This window comes from Microcebus murinus, chromosome 13, assembly GCF_040939455.1.
Source record: "Microcebus murinus isolate Inina chromosome 13, M.murinus_Inina_mat1.0, whole genome shotgun sequence".
Lineage (NCBI taxonomy): Eukaryota > Metazoa > Chordata > Mammalia > Primates > Cheirogaleidae > Microcebus > Microcebus murinus.
Window position 1 is genome coordinate 17,751,185 of NC_134116.1, and position 23,095 is coordinate 17,774,279.

Genomic DNA, 23,095 nt, shown 5'->3' on the forward strand with positions numbered 1-23,095 from the left:
AAAGACCATGCCATTCCCACTATTCCCAGACTGCCTTGATGGCATCTTGGAGAAGTCTGATCTTTATTCTGATGGAAATGAGAATTTTAAGGTTTTTAAAAGGAGAACTGTCATGGTCAAGCCTATATTTTAGAAAGATAACTTCTCACAGATTGCATGGAATGCTTTGGAATTGATAGGGAGACTACTTACGAGAATCACTGTAAAAAAAAACTAGGCAAGAAAAGATTAGATTGGGATAATGATAGCAGAAGTAGAGAAGAAAAGATGAATGAATGAGTTACTCAGGATTTCAAGTTCATACCAGTTTCATTACCCAGTGCCCTTCCCCATTGACAAGAAAAGGGAAAGATTTTGAGCTTGGATGACTGAGTAGATAGAAATGACATTAAGTTAAAAATCAGGAGTACAGAGGAGAAGAGGAAGAGAGTAGAGAGAGAGGAGAACAGAGTAGATGAGACCTTCCAAACATAAGGAATTTTCTTTGAGTCTAGAAATCATTAGGAAATAAGACTCTAGAAAGATCAGGAGAGAGTAGTATGGATTGCAAACAGAGCTGGGAAACAACAGATGCAAGCTGTGGTTCAAGTCATGACAGCCCAAAGAAACCACTTGAGAAAAAGGCTGCACATAGTAACTAAGGTCAAAAAGGACCAGCAGAGAACAGTGTGCTGAGACTCAAGAGCAGGCTGTTTCATGAAATAAGGAGAGGCCAAAAGCCTTTAATGGGCCACTGAAAGTAAACAGGATGATCAATGTAGAAATTAGGTGGTTACTGGTGACCTTTACAAGAGAAGTCTCAATAGTGGTGGGGTTAAATAAAAGAGAGAGAGAGAGAGAGAGAGAGAATTAAATGGGAAGTAAGAACTGCAGAATGTGCAGATAAATTTGGCATTGATGGGAAAGAAAAAGATAAAAAGATGTCATATTAAAAACAATGTGGGAGGAAGATCAAGATGGCAGACGAGAAACACCGCCAGAAAGAGTGTCTCTGCAGAAAAGACAGACTCTAGCAGAAATTAGAAAAAAGAAGCAAGAAGGCGAGCATACAGCAGATGAGGGCCAGAAAGAGGGGTACCTGAGACCCCGGGAGACTCCAAGGGAGGAGGCTGTGGAGGAGAACTGGAAGCTGAGACCGCCGGAGCAGCCCGGAGACCAGCGGGAAGGGTAGGTGGATAAACCACCATTCACCTCCCCTGCATTTGGGACTGCTGGTGGGCTCCACAGTGGGTGGAGAGACCTGCGGACACCAGCTCAGAGAGGGCCTCCGCCAGATAGCGTTGAGCCTGTAGCGGACGCAGCACCAGACTCCCAACTCGGGGCACCTCCGTGTGCACAGACCCGAGCCGCGCAGCAGGCGCCATATTGCCTCCTTCTCCCCTCCTCGGACCCTACCTGCAGCTGCCCAGAGAGACAATACAGCCACCAGCCGGAGGCACCTCCAGGGAACGGGACCTTCCCTTTTGGGACCCTACAGCTGACTAAGGGGAACTCGGACTGTGAGCTCCCTACCCGCCAGCCCTCCCAGGTGCTGCTGCCACGGTGTTCCCAGGAGAACGGTGCCAACTCAGAGGCTGAGAGACACAGACACAGCTTGGGCTCCCTGTGGGTGAATTGGGACCGGAACTCCTCTCCCTGGTGGGGATACAGTTTGAACTCTGGGACCCAGAGGTCAGACCTGCAGACCAGATCCCGTGCACCGAGGTCTAGCATTGCCCGGGGCACAGAAGGGATATTTGTGAACAGCCTGCTGAGGGGTGTGTGCCTCCAGGGGCAGATCAGCGTCCTAGAGGGCAACCCTCCCACCAAAGGGAGGCCTTGCACCCAGCCCAGGCAGCATTTCTGCGCAGGGAACCTCCCCGCCGGCATCACAATCCAGGGAGGCCTGGTGACGTGTGGTCTGGCTTGCTGGCAGAGGCCCAGGAGTACCTGCGGAGTTGGGGAGGGTGGAAAGAAGCGAGGCCTGCTCCAGACTGGAGGTCTCAGACAGCCCCACCCCCACAAGCAGACTTTCTGGCTGAGCGGGACCATTCCAGCCCCGCCCTGACAGCTTTTCCTGGAAGCAGAGAACAGAACTTTGACCCCTGCTAACGGCATTGGGCATTGGTGGTGCCTGAGGGCAGGCTTACCCAACCCAGCTCCGCCCAGAACAAGAGCTGATAACAGGACACAAAAACAACAGCATAGCCTGTTCCTCCAGGCAAGCGCCACCTACTGACAGGGACGGCATCCTGCAGAGCCTTTTCATGGCACCCACTGACTCATTATACAGGGAGTGGTCGAATCTCACCCACAGATACCACCTAACGGCTCAGAAACTAAACAAGGGGTATGAATATCCAAACAAAAACCTAAAGGAAAGAAACAACAACTGATCACCATGGGAAGAAATCAGCGAAGGAACTCAGGAAATATGAAGAACCAAACGGAAAACACACCCCCAAAGAGGAGCACCAGCCCCCTAGAAACGGACACCAACCCAAATCAGGCAACCAAAATGACAGAAGAGGAATTTCGTATGTGGATCATAAGAACACTCACCGAGCTGCAACAACAACTCAACAACCAACACAAAGAAACCACAAAAAGCCTCCAGGACCTAGAACAAAAGTTCACTAAAGAAATAGACACAATGAAGAAAAGTGTAACCGAACTCCTGGAAATGAAGAATCAATTCAGGGAACTACAAAATACAGTGGAAAGTCTCAAGAACAGGGTAGATCAAACAGAATAAAGAATCTCAGAGCTTGAAGATAACACCCTCCAACTAAATAAAACCATCACAGAGATAGAGCAGAGAAACAAGAGAAAAGAGCAAAGCCTACAAGAGATATGGGATTATGTGAAGAAACCTAATGTGAGGGTCATAGGGTTACCAGAAGGGGAAGAGGACAATACCCAAGGGTTGGACAAGCTATTTGAAGATATAATAGAGGAAAATTTCCCAGGCCTTGCTCAAAATCTCCATATACAATTTCAAGAAGCTCAGAGGACCCCTGGGAGATTCAATGCAAACAGGAAGACGTCACGACATGCAGTCATCAGACTGACCAAAATATCAATTAAAGAGGCCCTTCTAAGAGCTGTAAGATGAAAGAAGCAAGTGACATACGAGGGAAAGCCAATTCGAATAACACCAGACTTCTCTAATAAGACTTTACTGGGGCCCCATTTTCACTCTTCTGAAACAAAACAATGCCCACCCCAGAATCTTTTCCCCTGCAAAACTAAGCTTCATATATGAAGGAGAAATAAAGACATTCTCAGACAAGCAAAGTCTCAGAGAATTCACCAAGACAAGACCAGCCCTACAAGAAGTACTCAAAACAGTGTTACGCAGGGAACACCATGATAAAAACTCATGAATATAAAAACAACCAAAACCCAAAGATTAAAGGCCAGATAATACAATGGCTCAAGAGAGAAATCAAAGCAACAACATCCAACTCAACAGAATGAACAGTAATCTACCTTACCTATCAATAAATGTGAATGGCTTAAACTCTCCACTCAAGAGACATAGACTGGCTGAATGGATAAGAAAATACAGGCCTACTATATGCTGTCTTCAGGAAACACATCTAACCTGCAAGGATGCATATAGACTAAAAGTAAAAGGGTAGAGATCAGTATTCTAGGCAAGTGGAAGCCAAAAGAAGGCTGGCATGGCAGTTCTAATTTCAGACGATTTAGTTTTTAAACCAACAAAAGTAGTGAAAGACAAAGAGGGTCATTATATAATGGTGAAGGGCACACTTCAACAAGAAGAGATAACAATTTTAAATATATATGCACCCAACTTAGGTGCACCCAGTTTCATAAAGCAAACCTTACTGGATCTAAGCAAATGGATTAATAGCAACTCCATAATCACCGGAGACTTCAACACCCCACTGACGGCACAAGACAGATCCTCCAAACAGAAAATTAATAAAGAAATAATGGACTTAAACAAAACCTTGGAACAACTGGGTTTGACTGACATCTACAGGACATTCTACCCAAAATCCACTGAATATACGTTCTTCTCATCAGCTCACGGGACATTCTCTAAGATTGACCATATCCTAGGACACAAAGTAAATCTCAAGAAATTTAGTCGGCCGGGCGCGGTGGCTCACGCCTGTAATCCTAGCTCTCTGGGAGGCCGAGGCGGGCGGATTGCTCGAGGTCAGGAGTTCGAAACCAGCCTGAGCAAGAGCGAGATCCCGTCTCTACTATAAATAGAAAGAAATTAATTGGCCAACTAATATATATATATACAAAAAATTAGCCAGGCATGGTGGCGAATGCCTGTAGTCCCAGCTACTTGGGAGGCTGAGGCAGTAGGATTGCTTGAGCCAGGAGTTTGAGGTTGCTGTGAGCTAGACTGACACCACGGCACTCACTCTAGCCTGGGCAACAAAGTGAGACTCTGTCTCAAAAAAAAAAAAAAAAAAAAAAAGAAATTTAAAAAAATAGAAATCATACCATGTACCTTCTCAGATCACAGTGGAATAAAAGTAGAAATCAACCCTAACAGAAACTCACATTTCTACACAAAAACGTGGAAATTAAACAACCTCCTACTAAATGATTACTTCATAAATGAAGAAATCAAGATGGAAATAAAAAAATTCTATACTCCTACACTGCTGGTGGGACTGCAAATTAGTTCAACCTCTGTGGAAAGCAATAGGGAGATACCTTAAAGCGATACAAGTGAATCTACCATTTGATCCAGCAATCCCATTGCTGGGCATCTACCCAAAGGTCCAATGACACTCTACAAAAAAGACACCTGCACTCAAATGTTTATAGGAGCACAATTCATAATTGCAAGGCTGTGGAAACAGCCCAAGTGCCCATCAATCCAAGAATGGATTAATAAAATGTGGTATATGTATACCATGGAGTACTATTCAGCTCTAAGAAACAATGGTGATATAGCATATCTTATATTTTCCTGGTTAGAGCTGGAACCCATACTATTAAGTGAAGTTTCCCAAGAATGGAAAAACAAGCACCACATATACTTACCAGCAAATTGGTATTAACTGAACAGCACCTAAGTGGTCACATAGGTACTGCAGTAATAGGGTATTGGGCAGGGGGGAGGGGGGCGGGTATATACATATATAATGAGTGAGATGTGCACCATCTGGGAGATGGTCATGCTGGAGACTCAGACTTGTGGGGGGCGGGGGAATGGGCATTTATTGAAACCTTAAAATCTGTACCCCCATAATATGCCGAGAAAAAAACCCAAAAAACAAAAAAAAAATGTTGCTGGGTGTGGTGACTCACACCTGTAATCCTAGCACTTTAGGAGCCTGAGATGGGGAGAATCACTTGAGTCCAGGAGTTTGAGACTGGCCGGGTCAATAGTAAGAACCCATGTCTACAAAAAATTTTTAAAAAATTTAGCCAGGCATAGAGGTGTGCATCTATAGTCCCAGCTTCTCAGGAGTCTGAGGCAGGAGGATTGCTTGAGCCCTGGAGTTTGAGGTTACAGTGAGCTATGATGACATCACTGTATTCTAGCCCTGGCAAAACAGCGAGACCCTGAAAAACAACAAAAAAACCCAAAAAACATTGCTAGTTGTAAAGCGCACTGATTTAAAAAAGAGAATAGTTTCTATTTGTTCTGTTGATTATTTCCTTGGTTGTGCAGAAGCTTTATAATTTAATCAAGTCCCAGGTATTTATTTTTGTTGTTGCTGTGATTGACACTGGGGTCTTCCTCATAAATTCTTTGCTTAGGCTGATATCTAGACAAGTTTTTCCAATATTTCTTGTAGAATTCTTATGGTTTCATGCTTTACATTTAAGTCCTTTACCCACCTTGATTTAATTTTGTGAGTGGGGAGAGGTATGGATCCTGTTTCATTCTTCTGCATATGGCTATCCAGTTTTCCCAGCACCACTTATTGAATAGGAATTCTTTTCCCCAGTGTATACTGTTGTCTGCTTTGTCAAAGATCAGTTGCTGTATATGGATGGTTTTCTATCTGGGTTTTCTGTTTTGTTCCACTGGTCTATGTCTCTATTTTTGTGCTAACATCATGCTGTTTTAGTTACTACAGCCTTGCAGTATAGCTTGAGGTCTCATAACGTGATGCCTCCAGATTTGTTTTTTTTGCTTAAGATTGCTTTGGTTATTTGGGCTCTTTTCTTGTGCCAAAGGAAGTATAGAATTATTTTTTCTAGATCTGTGAAATATGACATTGGTATTTTGATGGGGATGGCACTGAATCTGTAAATCACTTTGGGTAGTATGAAAATTTGATGTTGATTCTACTGATCCATGAGCATTGATATTTCTTTGCATTTTTTGTATCATCTGCAATTTCTTTCCTTAGTGTTTCATAGTTCTCTTTGTAGAGATCTTTCACCTCCTTGGTTAAGGATATTCCTAGGTATTTTATTTCCTTTAGTAATAATTGTGAATGGTATTGAGTATCTGATTTGACTCTCAGCTTGACTGTCATTAGTGTATAGGAATGCTACTGATTTGTGTACACTGATTTTGTGGCCTGAGACTTTGTCAAATTTGTTTATCAACTCCAAGAGTCTCTTGGTGGAATCTTTGGGATTTTCTAGATGTAAGATCATATTGTCTGCAAACAGCCATGGTTTGACCTCTTCTTTCCCGATTTAGATACCCTTAATCTACCTACAGAATGGGAGAAAATATTTGCAAGCTATACATCCTATAAAGGGCAAATAAAAGAATCTACAAAGAACTCATGCAAATGAGCAAGCAACAAACAACCCCATTAAAAAGTAAGCAAAAGATATGAACAGAAGCTTCATATAGATATAAGATCATATTGTCTGCAAAAGACAATAGATATAAGATCATATTGTCTACAAAAAGCCATAGTTTGACCTCTTATTTCCTGATTTAGATACCCTTAATCTATCTACAGAATGGGAGAAAATATTTGCAAGCTATACATCCTATAAAGGACAAATAACCAGAATCTACAAAGAAGTCATGCAAATAAGTAAGCAACAAACAACCCCATTAAAAAGTAAGCAAAAGACATGAACAGAAGCTTCTCAAAAGAAGATAGGCAAATGACCAATAAACATATGAAAAAATGCTCAGTGTCACTAATCATCAGGGACATGCAAATTAAAACCACAATCCGATATCACCTTACCCCAGTCAGAATGGCTTTTATTAAAAATTCCAAAAACAACAGATGCAGGCATGGATGCAGAGAGAAAGGAACGCTTACACACTATTGGTGGGACTACAAATTAATACAACCTCTATGGAAAACAGTTTGGAGATTCCTCAAAGAATTAAGTCATCCAACCAGTTGATCTAACAATCCCACTACTGGGTATTTACCCAAAGGAAAAGAAATGGTTTTATCAAAAAGACACTTGCATTTGAATGTTTAATGCAGCACAATTCACAATTGCAAAGATGCCCATCAATTCATGAATGGATTAACAAAATGTGGTATATGTATATCATGGAATCCTACTCAGCCACGAAGAAGGATGACTTAATGCCTTTTGCAACAACTTGGACAGAACTGGAGACCATTATCCTAAGTGAAGTATCTAAAGAATGAAAAAACAAACACCACATATAATCACTATTAAATTGTAACTAACTGTGAAGAAGAAGTAGATTAAAAATAAATAAATAAATCTTAACTGATGAGCACACATGTGCATAGAGGGAAGTAAAACTTAATGGAAACCAAGCGGGGGTGAGGTAGGGAGTGAGGATGACAGCAAAAAACTACCTAATGGGTACAGTGTACATTATCTGGGTGACAGGCACACTTTTAACTCTGATTCAAGCATTACAAAAATGATTCATGTAACCAAAAACATTTGTAACCCTATAATACTTTGAAACTTAAGTAAAAATTTGTATCAACCCAACAATAAAAAAAAAAGAGAGAGAGAATAGTTTCTTCTCTTTCTTCAGTTTTTGAAGCTTTGCTTTCATCAATAAAATATACATTTACAAAATACAAAGTCTACTTGTTGAAGATTTATGTTCCAAGAAGTCATATTTGAGAAAGCATCAAGATTTTAAAAAGTCATACTGCATACTATAATGTTCTGTGACGTAAGGAAGAGAAATATATTCTTGTTCAGGAGATGCCTGAATTAACATTCATATTGTCTTTCAAAAGAGATACTCTAACTTTTGAATTTATTCAAGTTTGCAACTCTCACTACAAACTGAGATTTAAATAGTTAAATGACTTCCTTCTCTTAAGAATAAGTAAAAATACTCCTATCAACTTCAAAATTGAATCAATCTTCTTTTTATATACCAGGTATTAGGAATCCATAATGAAATAATTGAAGATTCTGCTGTCATTCAACTCTATGTGCATCAGAGTATCATAAGATGAAAGGACAATATAAATAAGAATTAAAGTTATGTTACTGTCCATCCCCAAAAGTTATTCAAACACAAACACACATGACCCACACATACCTTCCATAACTCAGTAGGCCTTACAGTGAACCAGAAAGTACTGGCCCGGATGAGAAATGTTTTGGGAAAAACCGATAATGTAGCAACGCTGCTTCTTTTCTCAATTAATGTGGAATCATACCTGATGGCTATACTATGTATTTTCCACAATAATAGAATAGTCCACTTAAACTTCTCAGTGTAATTACAGTTACCACCTGCGACACTCAACAAAAACTGCATGATCGTTATGACACAGAACTTTACTTATCTCCATTCAAATATTATTCAAAATCATACATTATTAAAACTGCTAAAGGTTGACATTCATGGATGTTCAGGCCACTTATAATACAGTAAATCTCACAAAGGACAGCTACACTGTAAACATGAACAATGTAAGTGTGAAAGCTATCAGAACACCAATTATATTTTTTAAATAGAGATCCAAAGTGAATTTGAATCAAGATACATACAATAGCCTAATCGTTCTCAAAAACACATTTAAAGTTAAAACAAGACTGGAAGTTAGTCCACACAGAATTTTAAATATCCAGTATCTGTATTTCACATTATCTCATATCCCAAATATAGTCCCAGATACTTAATTGAGAGACACTTTTAAGGTCATTTATATATGCTAATAAATCTGTTCCTAATACTAGTTATTTGATACACTAATAAATAGTTATTGGTTGTTTTTTTTAAAAAAAGATCAACACCACAATATGAAACTATAAACACTCAGAGTGAGGTTGGCCATTATAGATTGTCTACAAAGTTATCACCTATACATTGACTTTGTTTTATGTTTGGTGGACATATACAAGCAGTATCACCTTTAAAAAAAAAACAAAACACCTTAACAGAAGCTTAACTTCAAATAAATTTGTTTCCTAATTTAATTAAATTTATATTTTTTCTGTTCAATTAGATCATAAAATTGCACAAATTTCACTACAAAAACATTTAAAACTAATTCTATCTTTAAGGACAGAATAGAAAAATTTATTAAAAATTCTCTAAAACATGGAATTTCAAAGCTAAAAAAAACTTGATTCTGTTTAAAGAACATAATGAAAATATCGGCATACATTGGCTTTTTCCATATAAAATCAATTTTACTATATATAAAAGTTTAAAATAGTCTTACTGAGTTTTGTGCATAAAAACACTTTAAATAGGATTTAAATATTTCTAAATGAAGTCAATCTTTAACAGTTACTTACAATCCAGAAGGCAAATTACTGGCTGCAGTGATTCCGAATGAATACTGCATCACTTCAACAAGGATAAAGTCAAACAAGGCTGACAAAACCCAGGAACCCAGCAAAAAGGACTAAAAAAAAAAGCAGGGAAAAAAATTATAGAGATGAGTCTCCTAAAAATAAACTAACATCTACTCAGTTAGAACCAGCTCATGTATATACATATTTTAAAAGTTATTTGTTTCTATTAAAACAGACTTTTCAAAATTAAGGAGTAAATCCATATTGTTCATATGCATTTAACTTCCATAATTTCTAAGTATGTTAAAGAAATAATATTTATAGCAAGATATATTTTTAACAAGTAATATACAAATGACTAAGCAAAATAAGTGATTATAATTTTACTAAAGTGAAAGTCCTAATTAAAATTTTTATTATCTATTCACACCTAATATTATCTATTATTATTTTGTTATGCTAATGGATTAAATTTAAAAATTTCCTTTGGTTATGTGCATGCTTCAAATCATATACAGGATCATATAAATAAAAAAATAATTATAAATAATAACACCATGTTTAACAAAATAAAACCTAATTAACAAACTTTTTTCTATAACCTCAGTAGCAAAAGCAGAATACATAAAGACTTACTGCAAATTTTCTGCTTCCATATCTTCTTTCAAATATCCTAAAATTATAAATAAGCAGACTACTGCAGAAAGTATCTTTCAAATCAAGGCAAATTATTCTTCCACATATCAACCTCCAAATCTAGATGGGGATTTAAAAAAGAACAATAAATAAGAGTAAGATTTGTTCAGGTCTCTTCCTTAGCAAATTTATTATGTTCACTTTATATTGCCTATTTTTAATACTCTAAGCAAAAGCATAATGAACACACAAAAGGAAAACTAAAAGGTGTGTTCACTAAGAAATGAGCTCAACTTTCTCATATTAAAAAGTCCTTCCAACAATGGCACAAAGGGTACTTAAAATAGTTTTGCTTACTATAAGAAAATACACTCTCATTAAAATAACAGAAAACTTCTTGTAAAAAATTTTAGGACTATTTTTAGTGAGATAAAAAATTATATACATAAGCTGGAATGAAAAGCTAATAAATGTTCATTTTTATGCTACTGAATAAAACAGCTGTAACTGAAAAACAATTTAGGTATAAACTCAAAAATATATATTTCTGAGTAATTTTAATGATCAACCTACTTCATGGCAACTATGTACAAGGTAATTTATGGCAATTGCTGCTACATATGTCTAGGTTTGAAATATTAATTTATTTAAATCATTATTTTACCCATGTTTGGTTGGGTGAAAAACATATACGGAAATGCACAACGAATAAAGAGCTACTCAAAGGTCTATTGTGAGTCTTCTTAAACATTTTTCAGATTTTTAAAGATAATCTTAATGACATTTGCAAAACATTCTGATCTTTCCCCTTTACAATTACCTTATGAGATAGGTAAAACATATTAATCCTATCTTTTCTATGTATTTTTGTGCAGTAAAATAGACATAAGATAAACTTTACTATTTTACTATTTTAAGTGTACAACTCAGAGGTATTAAAGAACATTGACAATGTTGTACAAGCATCACCACTATCCATTTCCAGAATTTTTTCATTATCCTGGACAGAAACTTTGTACCCATTAAACACTAACTTCCCATTTCCTTCACCCTCAGTCCCCAGTAAACACTATTCTACTTTATGTCTCTATGAATTTGCTTACTCTAGATACATTATATAAGTGGAATCACATAATATTTGTCTTTGTGTCTGGCTTATTTCACTTGCATAATGTTTTCAAGATTCATGCATGTAGCAATCTCATTTTCTTTTATGGCTGAATAATATTCCATGGTGTACATATACCATATTTTGTTTATCTATTTATCTGTAGATTGACATTTGAGTTGTTTCCACCTTTTGGCTATTGTGAATAATGCTGCTGTGAACATTGGTAATATTAACCCTAACTTAAGACAAGAAAAAAGAGGCACAGAGAAAGTATTTTATTTGTCTAAAGTGATACAACCTGTGCTCTTGTCATCAGCAATAATAACAAGTGAGAAAACTGACTATACTCAACTGTCTCTACTTTAAGCAAGACATCAAGCAGCATCTTCGTCATGAGTGTACTCCAAAATATGAGGGCACTGGACTGATTCAGGCATGGCCACTGGAGTTCATTTCCCCTACCAACCTAGCTGAACTGAGGTGGCTGCCTGCAAGCCTGTGTTGAGGCCACAGCTTGGTTCAGAGAAGCAGCACCATGATTAGTTAGGAATGATCAACATGGGCACACTTGTGTCTCACAGGTGGCATCTCCAAACTAACTCTCTTTCCTCCCTCAGAAATTCCATGACTGTGCAGCAGAGTCACGCTAAAACTTTAGGTTGCATTTACTACCATCGACATGATCAAACAATAAAGTATACACAAACCTAGGAAATTGTCAAGTACTTTACAAATGTAAGTAAATGATGATGACTATTATCTTTGCAGAATAGCAGATTCAAAAACAATGAAAGGCAGCCCCAAGTCCCCACATTTACTATTGAAATGAAAATGCTCAGGGACAAGTCCTGACAGCACTAGGAAAATGTGGGGATTAAGAAAATTAAGACTTTATGATTACTAAAATGTAACAAATTGCATTTATGGAACTCCATTTGGTTTTTGGTTTTTGTTTTTTCAGTTAATGACAAAACTGGTAGCTATAGTTTTAAATAATTTGTGTGTTATAACTATGCTCAAGGACACAAAGACCCAATAAAAGAATAAACAATGATTGTATTATAGCAAGTGAAATAATACAGAAGCTACACTATATTCTGACAGAAAGCAGTAATAGGGATAAAAAACTGAAAGCCCTTCATAAGGACTTGGTGAAGCCGATCTGAGCAATGGGGTTAATTACATCAATATCAAGAAAAGGTGCCAGTGCTCAAGAAATGGATTATTAAGCTTAAAATGGCTAATCAAGTGTTCAGCAAAGAAAGGGCGGCATGTCGTACACCAGAATTTATTTGCACTAACACTCCAACTCACTGACAAGACCCCAGCACCAGCATTTTCAATGACATTAGTCCAGAAACCTTGAAAGCCACAGAGTTCTGCTCTTTCCTGTACCAAAAACTCAAGAGAAATTTCCTACTTGGTTTAACCACCACTGTAGAAGTGATCATAAATTTACAATCTGTTATAGCTGAAAAAGCTGAGATCCTCTAATCAAATATTCAAACTAAGACAAGTTTTTGCAAACTGAGCATTTAAAAAAGATTTAACGGTCTTTTTAATTCCCTTAAAGTTATAAATGGCATTTCCATGAGTAAAAAGTGAAACTGAAAACAGATGTGCCTAATAGGGGGCAATACTGCAATTATTTCATTATAAATCTGGTTTGCTGAAAACATCAATAAACACAAACAGAAAATCTACTTATTAACAGAATATTAATAAACAGTATTTCTTACAAATTTAGGAGTTTCAAGGGACTAATAGCAGGAAGAAAAGGCAAATCTAGAAAAAAATCTGCCTTCTCTCTTCCCAGGGGCCAACGCTGCAGAGCTCACCTGGAAGTCATGCTTGACCGCGTGAAGGTCATACACAAAGAACTTCTGACAGTGAGGCAGGAGGAGGGCCAGCAGGAGGGACAGGGCACTGGGGACCAGCAGAAGGCTCTTCGACAGAGGTGCCTTGTCTGGAGGGAAAGAGGAACCCACTTTCAGAACGACTGTTCCTAGGACTTAAAAAACCACATGGGTGAAAAGCGGGAGAATTAACTTCTTTTAAATAAGAATGAAGACAAAGTCCAGAAAATCTGAAATTTAGTTTTACCTAACATATATTTTCAAAACATCTATCTGAAGAAGTGATCAAAGGATCAGGATCAGAGGACAACGGAAAACATGTGGGATTCACTGGCGGGGGCTTGTCAGTTGGCTCTTAAATAAGACTGAACCAAGTTTCTCGCCAGTGACTTCTATAGAATACCTTTCAGAAAATGGTTATCCAGCAGTGTAAAGACAGACAGAAGTATGTTTTCTATCAAATTGACCAGTTAGCTCTTGAGTGCATGAGATTCATATCCATAAAGACATTTGGTTTTTTAAATTTATTTTTATTGATACATACTACATATTACACACATATTACATGTACACATATTACATGTACATGTAATAATTTGATACATTCGTATAATCACATCAGGGTAGCTGGGATATCCATTACCTTAAATATCTATCTTTTCTTTATGCTAGAAACATTCTAATTATTCTCTTCTAGCTATTTTGAAATGTACAACTGATTAGTGTTAACTATAGTCACCCTACTGATCTACTGAACACCAGGTCTTATTTTTTCTAAGTATTAAATATACTTAGTATTAAATATTAATACTAAGTAATAAATATTAATACTAAGTAATATATATACAAATGTATGTTTATATATATTTATATACATTTGTACCCATTAATCAGGTCCTCTTCATTCCCCCCTCCCTCCCACCATTCCCAGCCTCTTGTAACCACCAATCTACTCTCTATCTTCATGAGATCCACTTTTTCAGCTCCCACTTACAAATGAGAACATGCAACATTTGTCTTTCAATGCTTGGCTTTTTCACTTAATATAACGATCTCTACTTCCATCCATGTTGCTGGAAATGACAGGATTCTTTTGTATGGATGAATAATATTCCATTGTGTGTGTGTATACACACATACACATTTTCTTTACACATTCATCCACTGATGGACACTTAAGTTGATTCCATATTTTGTCTAATGTGAATAGTGTTGGAATGAACATGGGAATGCAGATATCTCTTCAATATATTGATTTCCTTCATTTTGGATATATACTCAGTAGTGGGATTACTGGATCATATGGTAGTGCTATTTTTTGTTTTCTGAGGAGCCTCCATACTGCTCTTCATAGTGGCAGTATGGAGGCCACTATGAAGCATAACTGACATTGCCACCAAAAGCGTAAGAGGGTTCTCCTTTCTCTACATCCTCATCAACATCTGTTATCCCTTTTTGATAAAAGCCATTCTGATGGGGGTGAGATAATATCTCATTGTGGCTTTGATTTGCATTTCTCTGATGATCAGTGATGTTGAGCATTTTCCCTTATTCTTTTTGGTCATTGGTATGTCTTCTTTTGAGAAATGTCTATTCAGATTTTTTGCCCATTTTTAATTGAATGATTTCTTTTTATGCTATTGAGTTGTTTGAGCTCCTTACAAATTCTGGTTATTAATCCCTTATCAGATGGATAGATGACAAATATTTTCTCCTATTCTGTGGGTTGTCTCTCCACTTTGTTGATTGTTTCCTCTGGTGTGCAGAAGCTTTTTAGCTTGATGTAGTCCAATCTGTCAATTTTTGCTTTGGCTGCCTGTGCTTTTGAGGTCTCATACAAAAAATCTTTGCCCAGACCAATGGCCTGGAGTATTTCCCCGACATTTTCTTCTAGTATTTCCATAGTTTCAGGTCTTAGATCTAAGTCCTTTAATCCATTTTGATTTGACTTTTGTATAGGGTAAGAGGTAGGGGTCTAGTTTAACTCTATTGCATATGGTTATCTAGTTTTCTCAGCACCATTTATTGAAGAGACTGTCTTTTCCCCATTGTATGTTCTTGGCACCCTTGTCAAAAATGAGTTGGCTTTCAATGCATGAATTTATATCTGGGTCCTCCATTCAGTTCCACTGGTTTGTGCATCTGTTTTTATGCCAGTACCAAGCTAATTTGGTTACTATAACTTTGTAGTATATTTTGAAATCAGGTAGTATGATGCCTCCAGCTTTGTTCTTTTTGATCAGGATTACTTTGGCTATTTTGGGTCTTTTGTGGTTCCATATAAATTCTAGGATTGTTTTTTCTATTTCTGTCAGTAACACCATGGTATTTTGACAGGGATAAAACTGAATCTGTAAATTCCTTTAACAATATTAATTCTTTCAATCTATGAGCATGGAATATCCTTTCATTTTCTTGTGTCCTCTTCAATTTCCTTCATCAGTGTTTTATAGTTTTCCTTGTATAGATCATTCACATCTTTGGTTAAATTGATTCCTAGATATATTATATATATAAAAAAAAAACTCAAAAGAGGTTAGAAGTGTTACAGCTGTAAGCAGTAAACTTCTAAAATTTCCCACTATTAGTACAATTGGAGCTGATGTCAGTTTTCCAGGAGAGCCTGCCTTGTACCCAAAATACTCTTATTGCTCAATAATACTCTTATTGCTCATTGATCTACACTTATATGTAAGTATGACACAATTATACCATCAAGGATATTTGGGATATTTTAAAAATGGTATAAACCTCTTCTCTCTTCATTCTGATATGAGAGAAAGAAAAGAAGTAAATTATGTTTTCTTCCAGCTCTTCATTTTTATTCCCAACAGAGAAAATGTCAGCTTTCCCTACTTGGGAACATCTCTTCCAATTATGTCATTCAATCAAAACTACATTCTTGTGAGATATCTAGGTGGCCTCTCCCCTCCCTCCTGGTCTTCCTCAGTTCTACCTTTGTGTTTTCATGCCTTCCTTTCTCATAGACACTGAAAACAAGACCCTGCAGCTATGTGCTAAGCTAACCCATGGGGCAGGACAAGGGCTGAGGGTGGGGGAAGGCCTTGGAGCCCATAAGACATAGGTTTGAGCCTTTATTTTGACACTTACTCATGCTTGTCCTTGGATACAGAATCTGACCTAATTCTCAGGGCTATGTTAAGAAGAAGATGAGGTAAATAAGGCATGCAGAAATGGCTAGCACAATGCACAGCCCATAATGGGAGCTCAAAAAAACAAAGTGACTCTAAATCTAGGAAAACCGCTGAAATACCATGCTTTCCTTGGAAATAACTGCTTTATATTCATGTAGCGAATGACTACTATTGAGAATTCAAGTGATACCAGCAGGTTTGATTACAAAAGCATGGCTGAGATTTCCATAAAAGAATGAAACACTCAAGCTTAATCTAAACCTAAAATACTTTTTTTTCTCTTTAATGTCACTATTTTCTCCCATCCTTTTATTATGAAAAATTTTACACATAAAGAAAAGCACAGTTTTAACTTTCACTGATGATCTTTGGCTAAATCAAAACTTACACTGGGGGGTTACATAATGGTAACTTTAATAATACTATCATTACTTTTATACTTATTAGCTGGCATTCTTCATGTAAAAAATTTCTTGTGTTCTTTCTCCTTTTATTTGGGTATTACTTTATACTCATGGATTTTTACTTATTTAATATGTTACAATCAGTTACAGTTGTCATCTTCCTTCTTTTTTTTTTTTTTTATAATGCTCAAACTGTCACCGTGGGAGCCCTTGAACAACCTAAGCCCTTAAATAACCTTGACCCTGTACCTCCTGCTCTGGACACCCTACCTACCCATTCAGCTTTGAGCACTTCCTGGCTCTTAGGCTCATCTGTACTTTTTCTGTTCCAGACCTAGAATTTCTCTAAGGAGTCCTGTTAGAGACTGTTAGGAAATGGTCTTTAGAAACCAAATCTGGGCAGTAGATGTGCTCAGTGTAATTTTGGGTGTCATTGCTTCTATCTCTCTTGGCAGTCAGAGCTAGAAAACATTTTGTGAAATCACAATTCATGATGATATTTCCAATTCAAATCAAAAAATTTAACACTACAAGACTTTTTGTTAAGCTCTTTGCATTTTTGTCTTTTTTCTCATAAATATTAATATTTACCTGTTTGCTTTATCCTAGATTATACATAATTTTAATATTATAATATTAATATCATCACAAACAATTAACTGATTATTAAGTCCACTGAGCAAAGTTTAAGATATCTTTGTATCTTTGAAAGTGTTTTTTTCCCTTTTGTCTTTAGAAAATGTATATATATCTCCACTAAGGATGGACAGAGTTTTGTGTTAAAAAGCTACTTGAAATAATTTTCTCTGTGTCATTATGACACACAGATTTGTTTATTTCGGTTTACATTCAATGTTAGTGCTTGCTTTTTTTCCCCTTTTTAATTTTTTGAATATGTAAAATACTTACATTGTTCAAAACCCAAAACTAAGAAAAACAAAGGTTTTCTTTCACTTCAGTTTCTTACCCCCTCTATACCATTCCTCCTACCCCACCCAAGCAGATACATACATTTCTGTTAGTTTCTAGTTTATCTCCCAGTTTTCTTTTTGAAAAACTTAGTAACACATATTAACACATATAAATACACATGAAGACACAGTACAAAAATACATATACAGGCAGCTCCTCATTTCCACACAGCTCGGATATGTAAGACTTCAGTTACCATGATTTAGTAAAACATCACCAGTCTCCCAACAACATGGTTCAAATTTCAGTTATCACAGTATGTGAACTATGAATAACTGCATAAAGTACAAACTTTGCTGCTAGCTCTGCAGTACATAAATCACTATGTCAATAAGACGTGCACATGATCAGCGACCAATCAAGTTACTTCTTTCAAAGTCTGTCAGTAACTGGTCAATTCATGCACAGACAGCAAGGTCCTTGTCTCCCAGTGATAAATCCACATGACATTTTACAAAAATAGATCAAAAAAAGGAACTAGTCAATAAAGATAAAAGTACAGCAAAGAAATGCAAGGTAATGCTGGAAGTGAAATGTGACTCAAATGTAACAGGGTTATAGAAGACATAAAGAATCACAGGAATGCTAACACTGCCACCATTCAAGAGACTCCAGAGGTACAGCCAGAGAAACTTAGGGAAGCCAAACTTACCAACTGAAATAAGGAAAGTGGTTGTGGTAGATAAGATACTGACCCCCAAAGATGTCCACATCCTAATCCCCAGAACCTGTGATTATGTTAGGTTCCACGGCAAAGGAGAGTTAAGGTTGCAGATGGAATTGAGGCTGCTAATCAGATGTCCTTGAGATGAAGACATTATCCAGGATATCCAGCTAGATCCAATGTAATCGCAAGGGTCCTTATGAGTGAAAGCGGAGACAGGAGAGTGAGTTTCAGAGTGATACTACATAAGAGAGAGTCCACCAGTAACCCCTGGCTTTGAAGATGGAGCTGGGCTGGCCATGAACCAAGAAATGTGAGCAGCCTCAAAAAGCTGGAAAAGACAAGGAAACAGATTCCTCCAGAAGAAACGCAGCCCTACCTTGATCTTATTACATGGAGATCCACTTTGGACTTATGGCCTCCAGAACAGATAATAAATTTGTGTTGTTTTAAACCATCTAATTTGTGATAATTTGTTACAGCAGCAACAGAAGACTAAAACAATGACTGTGATGTCCCAGAGGAAGCGACGCAAAAATCTACACATTAAGGAAACTCTCAGAAATACTGGAAAGGTATATGGCAAGTCACAAGGTATAAAAAAGATACTCCCCATATCATAAGTTATACAAGAAGAAGGCAAATCCTATTCAAACTACTCTTTTTTTTTTTTTTTTTTGAGACAGAGTCTCACTCTATTGCCTGGGCTAGAGTGCTGTGGCATCAGCCTAGCTCACAGCAACCTCACACTCCAGGGCTTAAGCAATCCTTCTGCTTCAGCTTCCTGAGTAGCTGGGATTACAGGCATGCATCACCATGCCCAGCTAATTTCTTCTAGATATTTTTAGTTGGTTAATTAATTTCTTTCTATGTTTAGTAGAGATGGGGTCTCACTCTTGCTCAGGCTGGTCTTGAACTCCTGACCTTGAGTGATCCTCCGGCCTCGGCCTCCTAGGGTACTAGGATTACAGGCGTGAACCACTGTGCCCAGCCTCAAACTACTCTTGATAAGGTTTTTACAAAGAAATAAAACCTAATTCTCAATGTATCTAATGTCTCTATCTAATTACAGCATACTAAATGTTAGTTTTACTATTTTTTTGTGTCCCTATACATTTAGAACTAGATATTTAAGAGAATTTTTAATGTTTTAACAAAACATTATTTCAACAAAGATTTTTAAAGGTCACAGAACGATCCAAATTTTCCCCACTGATTATTAAAATAGCTTGGCCTGGTTTCAGCTTGCACATTTTTATGGTCCTACATTACCTTGCAAAGCAAAAACTACGTGTGTGTGTGTGTGTGTGTGTGTGCTCTGCTTTCCTAAAACAATGCTTCAAGTTGTCACTTTTCTATGACCTCCAAGCTCAAATGACAACTCCTAGGCCTTGTATCTCCAGACCTCCACATTCTGGGCCTCCTGACTCCCCAGCAAGACCTCTCACTATTCTGTTCTCACGATCCTTTGCTCCAACCAAACCATATACCTCATTACCTCCTGAACACAGTGGTTTCTGTTCCAGTGCTTTGGGAAAAATCTTTCCAGATTTAAACCCCCAAATATCATCAATATCTTCCTTAGGAGCAGATCTCAATCCTCCTTATCTAAATCTTACACAGCCTTCAAATTACAGCTCAGTTTCTACTTTCTTCCGTCAGCCTGAGCAAACCATTTCAACTTACAGGGCTTCTCCCTCACCCTGCACCCTTGTTCCCACACTCTACTGCCAACAGTCAGGGTTCTGTACAGTTCTGCCTTCCAACTTCCCTAAAGGTTCCTGAAGGGAGGCCACATGCCTTACTCTTCTCTAAACCCACCATCAAGCCGAGCACAGCCACGTGCACAGAGGAAATGCTCAGATCATCCACAGGCAAGACCACAGAAAGGTAGCACTGACGGGGACATTCTCAGGTTCTGTGAGGCACATGTTAATCTTATTCACAAGAAATTCCCTGGGGGCGAATTTACCAGTTACAGTTGATATTGTGGTTACTGTGTTTGTTCAAGCATATAAAAATAGCCCAACTATTTCCTCTCTGGTAGGGTCCTGCAAGCACCTAAACTGGAACCATTGGTAGAGTGGTTGCACACTCTCTTCCTGACCAGAATGCAATTAAGGCTCCACGGAATCTAAGACCTCACAGAGCTCCCCACCGCCCAGTCCCTCAGAAGCAGAAGAGAGCACCATGGCTATGAACTTGAGCAATCTAAATTCTATCTTGAACAATTTAAGCCTCAGTTTTCCTCATCTGTAAAATGGGGGTGAAAGCCCACCTTGAAAGTGTTCTGAGAAGAAAATGAAATAAAGAATGTAGGGAAAACTGTTCCTACCACCAGCACCTACTGCAATACCCCAGCAGAGTGGGCTTCCCTCATTAAAGGCAAACTCCCTATTATTCTGACAGGACCGAAGATGGAGCAGGGCTGATGCAGGTGCACCTTGAAGGGGCAGCTCAAATCACGTTTCCTTCTTTCAACTTGGGTTTCCACCAGTCCTTGTGCAAGGGCCCCATCATTCCTGTCTCTTCCTTGCCAGCTCCTGAGCAACTTAACATTGCTGGAGAAATCACACAGCTGAGCTTCAAGACTTCACTGTCAATGCATGGTCTCAGGGCTCAAACTGACCAGCTACTCCATTGACCAGCTACTCCATTGCTTTCTCTAGGAAGTCTGCTCTCCAACTCCCTATCTCATACCATCTCCTCCTCTCTCCTCAAACATCCCCACTTCACACTCCCAGCTTGGATACTTGTCACCAAATGAGTAAGTAAATGATTTGCTTCATATTCCCCAATCCCTCTCTAAATAGTAATAGCACCTACAATGTACCATGCATTTTTCTAGGCCCTGCAGTACAGCAGTAAATGATCGACAAAGTACCCTATCCTTTGTGGTGTTTACGGTCTAGACAGGAGAAAAAAGAAAATAAACAAAACAAGATATATATACACAATATGTCAGCTAGAAATAAATGTTACAGTAAAATTTAGGAGGCAAAGAAAGCCTGTGGCTGTGTTACCACCACATATTTCTTGTTCTCTTCCCAGACACACGGTAGGTAGGATTGCTACCCACCCCCCATCCCCAACTGAAGTTAGGTATGGCAAAGTGACTTGCTTTGGCTGAGCAAATGAAAGATGTCACTTTCAGGCAGGTACTTTAAGAGCCAGTGAATCATTCTTGCTCTTTACAATTGCCAGTGCACAAGATGGTGGCTACCCTATCCCCCAGAGCTGAAGACAATGTGGAACAGACCCCTCCTAGGTAACTTGCAATGGAGATGGAACAGGAACAAGAAGCAAACCGTGTTATTTTAGGCTCCTGATATCTCGGAGCTGTTTACTACTGTGGCATAACTGAGTCCATCCTGGCCACAGGGTAGAAAGGAGTGCTGGTGGTGAAGGCGGGATGCCATCTCATCTAGGGTGGTTAGGGAAGAACCTTCTGATAAGGTGAGATTGGCGCAGAGACATGAGGATGTGGTTGCAGTTATCCAGCGGAAGAGAGTTCCTGGCAGAGGAAAGTGCAAGTACCAATAGTTTGAGAAAGGAACATGCTCGATATGATTAAGACATGGTAAGAGGCCCGGTGAGGTGGCTCACGCCTATAATCCTAGCACTCCGGGAGGCCAAGGCAGGTGGACCTCCTCAAGGTCAGGAGTTCAAAACCAGCTCTGAGCAAGAGCAAGACCCTGCCTCAATTAAAAAAAAAAAAAATAGAAAGAAATTAATTGGCCAACTAAAAATATATAGAAAAAAAAAAAGAAGACATAGTAAGGCTGCCAATACAGCTAAAAGCAGAATGTGCACAAGACAAACAAGTGGGATATAGGGTAAAGAAGTGAGGGAGCAAATAGCGTAGGGCCCTCTAGGCCTCTAAAAGGACTTTAACCTCTCTTAAGTGTGACAGACACTTTGGGGCTTTAAGTAGACAAATAACATGATCCAACATGTTTTTAAATGATCGCTTTGGCTGCTAAATGGAGAAGAGGTCACAGGAAGGAAAGAGTAGAAGAGGGAACACCACTGAGGAGTCTGTAGGATAACACAGCCAAGACATGATGATGCTTGACCAGGGAGGTTTGGTTGAAGAGGATGAGGGACATCAGAATTGGGATATGGTGGTGAAGGTCCAAGAGGCAGGATTTGCTGACTGAGTGTAAAATATGGGCAAATGGAGACATCAAGATGGCACCAAGTCTTGTTCTGAGCAACTAGAAGAACCGTTGCCAGTTACTGAGATAGCCCTTACTGAGATGTCATACTGAGATTTTTGTGACAAATGTGAATCAACACACTGCCTCCTTCAGAGATGAAGTCCCTGAAAATATATGAAAAAATATCATGTGAACTAAACATGTGCTCTGCACAAAATATCACCTCATCCTCTGTCCTGAATTATTTTTCTCATAGCACTTAACAGCAGACTGAATAATGATTCATTAAATTCATCAAATCAGATTCAAACTGATTATATAATACACCTTATTTTCAGTGCCACTAAAAAAGAAACACTGCCAAATATAATTCTAAGATGTCAACAATTATAAGGCACACTTAAATTTTAAAAAATCATAGAACAAAGGCATTTTGGTATCAAGGGAATAAGTTTCTTTGTGTATTGTCAG

General features: G+C 38.1%; 1 protein-coding gene across 1 annotated transcript in view; it reads right to left on the minus strand.

Moving 5' to 3' along the window:
* The window catches only part of UBAC2 (UBA domain containing 2), a 179,139-nt gene that overhangs the window by 136,623 nt on the left and 19,421 nt on the right, over positions 1-23,095 (minus strand). Inside the window, exons 2-4 of the mRNA XM_020290262.2 lie at positions 13,252-13,379; positions 10,303-10,422; positions 9,667-9,776 (exon numbers count right to left, since the gene is read on the minus strand). Of these exons, the coding sequence (XP_020145851.1) occupies positions 9,667-9,776; positions 10,303-10,422; positions 13,252-13,379 (358 nt within the window). The remainder of the gene's footprint in view (positions 1-9,666; positions 9,777-10,302; positions 10,423-13,251; positions 13,380-23,095) is intronic.